Below are 8,369 nucleotides of genomic sequence, written 5' to 3'. Positions count from 1 at the left end.
AAATAAGGATCAGGTTGGGGAAGAACCAAGTCGTAATGCTCTCTCCCATTCCAACCTATCTTTAGAATTGTTATCTCACTGATGCCTCACTTAATACTTCACCTGACATCTTCAGTTATAGATGACGTTCTTTCTAGTTAATGATTAGCCTAAGCTTTATAAATCTCTGATCAGGGTCACTTCATCAGCCTTTTTACCATGCTTCCTCCAATGCAATGGCCATTAATGATGCAAATCTGACTGTTCCTTCTGGAGCTTTGTAGGGCTACAATTTGTTTGTGTTTTGTTACTGGGGATTGAATCCAGGGCCACTTTGCTACATCTCCAGCCCTTTTAATTTTTTGAGACAGGTCTCATAAGATTGTCAGGACTGGCCTTACACCATTGCATGACTGTAATCCCAGTGGCTCAAGAGGCTGAGGCAGGAGGATTGTGAGTTCAAAGCCAGCCTCAGCAATTTAGCAAGGCTCTAAGCAACTTAGAAGACCCTATCTCAAAATAAAAAACAAAAAGGGCTGGGGATGTGGCTCAGGGGTTGAGTGCCCCTAAGTTCAATTCCTGTTTTTTTTTTTTTTTTTAAATGGTCAAGCTTTAGATTTCTCATTTTTTAATTCTGCAAATGCTTATTTTTTTTTTTTAAAGGGAGAGTGAGAGAGGGAGAGAGAGAGAGAGAATTTTTAATATTTATTTTTTAGTTATCGGCGGACACAGCATCTTTGTTTGTATGTGGTGCTGAGAATCGAACCCGGGCCGCACGCATGCCAGGCGAGCGCACTACCGCTTGAGCCACATCCCCAGCCCCAATTCCTGTTTTTTTTAAAAAAAGGCCTTAAACTTGTGATCCTCTTGCCTCAGCCTCCTCAAGTCACTGGGATTATAGGCATGTGCCACTGCACCCAGCCCAGATCCTGAGATTTTTTAATTGCTGTATGTCCAGATTACCTGCACTGTCCTTCCAAAGGCTAGCACCTGAGACTCTTTGACAACTGTCTGAGGTCTTGCCTGAAAAAGCTGAAAACAATTTTCAACCCAGGTTTAAATTCTTTCCTACCCCCACTTCCCAACACAGACTTTAACCATTAACTATCAAGTGGAGGAATTAATGAGTGGAGCTTAACTCTCTTACTTTTACCTTAAGGCATAATTTACTGGCCCTGGACTTTAGCCTAAGATCACATTCTTCTTTGGTTTCTCCCCTTCTTTCCTGCCTCTCCTACTCCCTTTTGGAAGACACTTTCTTTACAAATCACTTGGACATAAATCCTCCTCTCAGGGTCTGCTTTTAGGGAATCCAAAGTAAAACATCGGTTCCTAGCATAAAACCCACCAATGGATCCCTACTGCCTCCAGGGTAAAGCCTATGCTTCAAGGCCCTACACCTTTTGGTTGCTGCCTCTCTCTCCAGTTCCACCTTTTGCTCTGCAGCCAGCAGGAATTTCAGCATACCAAGGCATTGTGGTTTCCCACCATCTTCCACTTGCTGTCTCCCCTCAGTCTCCCACTTCCATCACCCTGTGGGGTAGGAAATGATATAGGCCTACAGCCTCAGGAAGTTAGCTGTCAGGGCTCAAATGTGAAGGCAAGAGAAAGAGGTGCAACTCTTCTCCCCAGTCCCACCAGGCAGCCTCTCCAGCCTTTCTTCCCTGACAAAGGAGGTAGGATGCTCCCAACTGAGACTTCACTGGAGTTACTCTTCTCACAGGAAGTTCTGCCTCAAGTCTAACACTGAGCCCTCTTATTATCTAGAGTTCTTTCCTTTTTCCCAAGTCCCTAACCCTTGCTACTAGGGCACCACCTTCCTCTATGGTGGGGCACCGAGTCTCTGCTGAGGCCTGCCAGGACACAACCTTGTGTTCCTTTCTTGGCAGCCACAGATGCAGCTGGCAGGTGGTATTTTTAACCTTACTCAGGCACAGGAATCAGGTGGCTCTGGGGATTGCCCAGTCTGGTGACCTTCACCTCTAAAATCTGTGACTTCCATGAAGGGAAGAGTCAGAACTCTGAATTTACCTAGGCCTTCAAAATTGGCTGGGACCCAGAAACACTTGTTAAATGAGATGAATGAAAGATCTTTGGTTAAGCTGCCCTCACTCCTGCCAAATCAAACCAGGAGACTTAGGGCCAATTGTACCCCTGTCTACCAGGTTTCAGAACAGTTAGAAACTGGGACATGAACCAGTTAAACCCAAGAACTCAGGGAATCTGAAAGGGGACAGAAATGAAAGTTTGCCCACCCTCCCCATACACAGGGCCCAAGAAGGCATTCAAAATGTGAACTTTAATAACAAATAACATGTCAAAGTAGGGGTTCCCCAGGAACAAGAATGACAGAGCTGTTGCTAGAGGCCTCAGAGGTCCCTGTTTCCTCCCCTTCAAGGCTGGGGGCAAGGAAGTAGTGAGCTCTCTTGAGAAGGAGTGGCACCCAGTTCCATGTAGGTCCATCTGTCTTGTCTGGGGCCCTAAGACCCAAGATGCAGCAGTATGTGGAGCAGAGTGTCACCCTGCCTGACCCAAAGGTCCTGGCAAGGAGTGTGGCCCAGCTTGGGCAGGCAAGCAGGCCAAAGGTTGTACAGTCAGATTCGGAAGCTTTCCTCCCGGCCGTCGATGTGGCGGAGCCGCAGGTAGACATCTGTGCCAATGCCCTGCAGGGACTGCAGCTGCAGGGAACCACCGAGGTACTCGGCGTAGGCCCGTGATGTGGGCAACCCGAAGCCAAAGCTGGGGGTAGGCAGGGAAATAGAATAGGGAGCTTCAGAGGCCTGAGTTCCCTTGGGTTGTTCCCCATCCCCAGTTGTGGGGGCGGGTGGGGGAGCCTCACCCATGCATGGGTCCTGACTGGCCACCACTGTGCATGTCCAGGTGGCCGAAGAGTGGGCTGATTCGGGGGTCCTGGGTGCTGGCCTCAGCTGTAGTGAAGTGGTAGTCCATGACCCTATCCAAGTCTTTGTGAGCAATGCCTCCACCCCGGTCTGAAATTCTGGCAGGGTTTCAACAACATGGGCTCAGCTCAGGTTTGATAGGGTCTTACTACCACCCAAGGAAAGAGTGCTAAATTTGATTTCCTGTTCCTTCCACCCCAATATGGAATGTGGTCCACCTTGACCCTTGGGCCTTGTTTGTTTAACCAACTTTTCTCCATCCTCATCTTTGCCTGGGCCACTGCCTGCTTATACCTTCTCAAGGGATTTGATATTTATTCTTAGCCCAGCCTCAAAGACTGGTTTCCCCATTCTAGGGCCCTCAGTTACTGATAGAGGCAAGGTCCTGGGAACCATAGCTGGCTGTAGAACCATTAATATCCAGTTCATGGCAATCTGAGAACCAAATAATATCTTTTCTGACCAGGGTCCAAATCCCAAAGAGGGGCAGGTACTGGCTCAAGGTTCTACAGCAAAACTGTAAACTGCCTGAAACCCCCATCCACCCAGCCCAACCCCACTCAGGACAAACCTGATGATGAGATCAATATCATTGTTGGCAATGGTGATGACCACATCTGGAACATTGTAGGGAGTGTCTAGGTGGCTTTCCATTGTGGCTCTATGCAGGAAGGAAAGATTAGTAGGAGGTGGCACCACAGTTCCTATCTGGCCCCACCCAGTCGATCCAGCCTGCCCACCTCATGGCATTCTTGAGCAGCTCGGGCAGGATATAGTCTAACGGCATAGGAATGAAGGGGAAACGGGCAGCCACATGTCCATTGATGCGAACTCGGGGTGCATTGCCATACTTATGCTCACACAGGCGTCTGTGGATAGGAAAAGGGTTCAGATAGGAGCCCATAAAGTAGTGGTTCTCAACTGGAAACTAGTCTGCTCCCAAGGGACCTATGGAAGTCTGGGGAGAGAATTTTGCTCCTTACAACTCAGAGGTATCAAGTCAGTAGAAGCAAGGGTTCCTTCTAAACATCTTAACATGCATAGGACAGCCCCCCACTACAAAGAATGATCTAGTTTAAAATGTCAACAGTGCCAAGGTTGAGAACCCTAACCTAGATGATGCCCCAGGCAAGGGCTCAGAACTAAGAGTTCCCCGCTCCAAGACACCCATCTCTTCAGCCATTCTAGCCTCACCTGGCAAAGTCCACCCACTTTTCAATAATCTTCTTTGGTGAGAGACGAGTACAGATGATGCCAACAAAGTCGGGCTGGCAGGAGAAAGAAGGTCAGGACTAGCAACACCTCTAACCCCACCTTGGCGGCCAAATGCCTGCAACTCTGGAATGCCAAAGCAGCCCCAAAGCCTCTCCCCCATGACTTTGGCTTAGGTTCCCAGCCCAAGGGGGGACCTGGCTCATTTTCCTCTCCTCACTTGACCTTCCCAGGCAGGTCTTAGGTTCCAAAGCCCCACCTTATCCTCATGTAGTGCCAGATGATGAGTGGCCAACATGCGGATCCCAAGCCTTGAAGTCAGTGTCTTGTCCAAGAAGTAGCGGACGAGCTTTTCATCCTGTAAAAAGCATGGCTACTCAAATCTCATACTCTTTCCCAGCGCCTTTACTTTGCTAGGCCCTTATTTTGCCGCCACTGACCTCTATGTGCTTTCGGCTCTCACGCAGGCCTTCAGCTAACAGGGTCACTACATCTTTGTGGTCATCTAGCAGCTGTCGCACAAGCTGGCAGTATTGGGCCTCATCTGCCTGGTCTTTGATCTGCAGGTCACAGATTCATAAGCACAGGTGGTCCAACCCTGGTGTCTTAGTCCCTTACCGCCCTGCTCTGCCCAGCCTCACCGGAGGGAAGTCTGTCAGCTTCTGGAAAGCACGGATATACAGCTCATGCTGCAAGGAAGAAGTATGGGAATTCACAGGGCTGCTACTGGCACTGGGTAGAGAACAGCCATCCATGCGTGCCCATCTGGATCACCACCCAACCCACTTCAAATGGTTCCAACCCTCACTGTGACCTTTCCAACCTCTATCAATATGTAGCTTTACCTTCAAAGGCTTGGGTTGAGTCCTGTATGGCCCTGACACAGCAGGCAAGTCTGCCATTCTGGGCCCCAGGCTCCCTACTGAACCCTGTGGGTAGTATGCACACTGATCAAAGATCCTTTCTACCTTACCACATGCAGTATGGTGGGGTTGCAGCCAATGATAAAAGGAAGGCTGCGGAAGCCCTTGATGCGGTGAGCAATCCTCACCGGTAGCTCCTGCTGCAGGTACCGGCCACTTTTCTATAAGAAAAAGAGGGCAGACAAGGCCAAGACCTGAGTGGCTGCCCTGAGCTCCAGGAGCCAAAGGGGAAACAGGGATCAGGAATCTTACCAGAAGGTGACTGCCATCCTGGGAGCGGCCAGAATAGAGCATCATAGTCGGAGTGAGGCGGACTGAGGGCTGAAGATAGATGGACCTTGAGCACTGGACCTCCAACATCCCTTCCCCACCACATAGCTCCTCATTCCCTGAACACCTACTCCAGCACTTGACCCCTGCTAACCATCAGCACTGCGCACCTTCTCCGCTGCCACATCGATGGCTGATTGATTGTAGAAGGAAGTGACCGTCTTGGAGCGCTCCCGTGCCATCTCCACATGGTGTGTATCCGTGGCAGATGTAGAATGGGCCCGTATGGAGAGTGACAGCCCCAAGAGAGGCCGAAGTGAAGGCCCAGCCCGAGGGCTGCTCCCAAGCACGGACGCCAATATCATCGTTCTGCTCTTTTCTCGGACTAGTCTGTTACTAGGCCTGAGCACCCAATAGATGGAGGCGACCCCAAAACGGGGCAAATAGTGTGGGTGGACAGAGGTCTTTCTCTGACTTCAAGGGTGAGGATCCGTAGAGGATGCTGACCAGCTCAGCCCCGGGAGAGTAGCTCCCATCTACCAGAGCAGGGTAAAGTGGACTTGTAAGGATCCGAATTCAGAAGTCCTGCACCACTTCTCCACATGAGCACCGGTATCCTCAAACCTAAGCAATCTCTAGCCAGCCCTTCAGTCACCTCCCCAAACACAAGTTAAGCCTAGTCAACCTTGCTTTCCGGAGGTCCTATTCAATCTGAGGCTCTACCTGATGGTCTGGGGAGTCAGGCGAAGAACTCAAACCCATCCAGCCCAAAACCTCGCCCTGGCTTCCTCAGGTACAGGGGGCGGGGCTGACCCCTACTCAGCGCGGTCAGACCCGGGCCCCAGGAGCCAGGCCTGAGTACGTGCGACACAGCACTGTGAGCCAGAGAGCCAGCTGCGTAGAGGCTACAGATGGGAGTCCCCATCTGAGTTTACCCCTCAGCGAGGTTTCTTGGTTCGGCCCGAGTCCCCCCCCATATGGTAGATGGCAGCCCCTCGCCCATGCGCACTACAGCGCAATTGGTGGCGGCTGTGGACGCGTGCTGCGCAGCCTTAGCCTGCAGGGTCTATGCAAATATTCCACTTACCGCGGGGCAAGAGCCAGGGCCCGGGTCCGAGCGGAACCGCCCTGTAGACCAACGCGGCTACCCAAGCCGCCTGCGCCCTCTGCAGCTGCGACGTCGCGTGGGCTGTGGGCGCCCGATGCCTCCTGGGAGTTGTAGTTTGCTGCTGAGGACTCACAGCAGGGGCTCCAGTCCATTCTGGCTACATCCCGGTTTCCGGACCGCTTGATAAATGGAGCTCCCTCCCGAAATTACCTGTGGCCTGTAGACTCTATTTTCTGCTTTATAAAATGGGCTCCCTCGGGGCTGGAGTTGTGGCTCAGCGGTAAAGCGCTCGCCTAGTGCGGGCGAGGCCCTGGGTTCGATCCTCAGCACCACATAAAAGAATAAAATAAAAGTATTGTGTCCATCTGCAACAAAAAAATATATATATTTAAAAAAAAAATAAAATAAAATGGGCTCCCTGGGCCCGGCGCGGTGGCGGACGCCTGTAATCCCAGCGGCTCAGGAGGCTGAGACCAGGAGGATCGCGAGTTCAAAGCCAGCCTCAGCAATGGTGAGGCACTAAGCAACTCAGTGAGACCCTGTCTCTAAATAAAATACAAAATACGGCTGGGGATGTGACTCAGTGGCCAAGTGCCCCCTGAGTTCAACCTCTGGTACAAAAAAAAAAAAAAAAAAAAAATGTGGGGGGATACCTGGAAGCAAACCGCTAGTAAGGAAAGACTCTTAGATGTAAAGCATACAGATTAAACCCTACCGGTTTCCCTGAGGTCTTATCCTTTACTTTTCAGCTCTCGACTCATACATTGGAAAGTAAACTGTGTGATTCGAACCCCAGCTCCGCCCCCTAATACTTGAAACAAGTTAGTTAACTGCTGGGTGCTTTAATTTTGGTATTGGTAAAATGAGGATGTATTATTCAAGCGGGGTGACTGTGGAAGCTAAAGTAGGAGGATCGCAAACTCGAGGCCAGCCTCAGCAATTTAGAGCAGCCCTAAGTAACTTAGTGAGATCCCTTCTCAAAATTTAAAAATAAAAAGGACTGGGGGATGTAGTTTCGTGGTAAAGTGCCCCTTGGTTCAATCCCCAATACATACATAAATAAAGGATTATTAATCCTGGGGTTGTTGTGTGGATTACTTCAATTTATAAACGTAAAGTGCCTAGAATAATGCCAGGTATGGAATTAGCACTGTACAAGTGTTATGTATTAATAATATTCCTACCTATAGTGAGTGCAAGTCATCCTGACTGGGTGATTTTCTGTGCCAGGAAAGATTGGGTAATGAATCAAATAAAAAGACCTTCCTCTACCCTGAAGAGGAAGACAGTTCTGGTGCAGTCCTCTGTCAGGATAGCCTGGGGCAGGGTTGGGGGGCATGGGGGTGGGGGTGAGAGCACCAGGTAAGAACTGGGACATTGGTATAGGTTCAGCTTGAGTAGGATTTGGCTAGGGAAGGGAGCGAAAGCAGAAAAGATGTAGCCGGATAGAGGAACAGCCTGGAAGACCTGAGGATATGACTGGAACCATAGTAGAATATGAGAAGGTTGAGTGGGCTGACCAGAAGCTCAGGAAGGATAAGTCTGCAGTTGTCCTGAGGAACACTGAAGGATTTTAACTGTGGGCTCTGGGTCTCTGCTCCTTAGACAATGAATGCGTATGTGTGTGTGTATGTGTGTGTGTGTGTGGGGGGGCGTGGTGAGACCAAAGGCAGAGAAACCAGGGAGAAGATAATTACTTTATCTCAGGCAAGAAGTGCTGGGAGAGGGGTGTGTGTGTGTGTATACACTGATTTTTTTTTTTTTTTTTAACTGTGGCTATATATTTTCTAAATATTTTTAACAAGAGAGTGCTACACCAGGGGTAGTGGTGCATGCCTGTAATCCCAACTACTCCAGAGGCTGAGGTAGGACTCCATCTCAAAATAAAAAGAGCTGCAGATATAGCTTAGTGGTAGAGTGCTTGCCTAGCATGCACAAGCCTGAGTTCAATCCCCAGAACTACAAAAAAATAAGTAA

General features: G+C 49.8%; 1 protein-coding gene across 1 annotated transcript; it reads right to left on the bottom strand.

Annotated features, from left to right (window-relative positions):
• Positions 1-2,259: 2,259 nt before the first annotated feature.
• Bckdk (branched chain keto acid dehydrogenase kinase) lies at positions 2,260-6,481 on the bottom strand. The gene is made up of 12 exons (XM_076840717.1): positions 6,372-6,481; positions 5,455-5,820; positions 5,267-5,335; positions 5,065-5,175; positions 4,733-4,780; positions 4,532-4,651; positions 4,351-4,449; positions 4,074-4,147; positions 3,620-3,748; positions 3,451-3,540; positions 2,819-2,977; positions 2,260-2,718 (listed from the first exon to the last, which is right to left on the bottom strand). Exons 2-12 carry the CDS (start codon positions 5,647-5,649, stop codon positions 2,574-2,576), a joined length of 1,239 nt encoding a protein of 412 aa, XP_076696832.1. The 5' UTR covers positions 5,650-5,820; positions 6,372-6,481; the 3' UTR covers positions 2,260-2,573.
• Positions 6,482-8,369: the final 1,888 nt, after the last annotated feature.

This window comes from Callospermophilus lateralis, chromosome 19 (genome assembly GCF_048772815.1).
Source record: "Callospermophilus lateralis isolate mCalLat2 chromosome 19, mCalLat2.hap1, whole genome shotgun sequence".
In the NCBI taxonomy this organism is placed as follows: Eukaryota; Metazoa; Chordata; class Mammalia; order Rodentia; family Sciuridae; genus Callospermophilus; species Callospermophilus lateralis.
This window is presented reverse-complemented; position numbering and strand designations above follow the sequence as displayed.

Coding starts and splice junctions, on each gene's coding strand:
- Bckdk (XM_076840717.1), bottom strand. CDS start 5,649: ATGATATTGGCGTCCGTGCTTGGGAGCAGCCCTCGGGCTGGGCCTTCA. Junction 4,781..5,064: donor ACCCCACCATACTGCATGTG/GTAAGGTAGAAA, acceptor TCTTCCTTGCAG/CATGAGCTGTATATCCGTGC. Junction 3,541..3,619: donor CTGCTCAAGAATGCCATGAG/GTGGGCAGGCTG, acceptor CTTCCTGCATAG/AGCCACAATGGAAAGCCACC.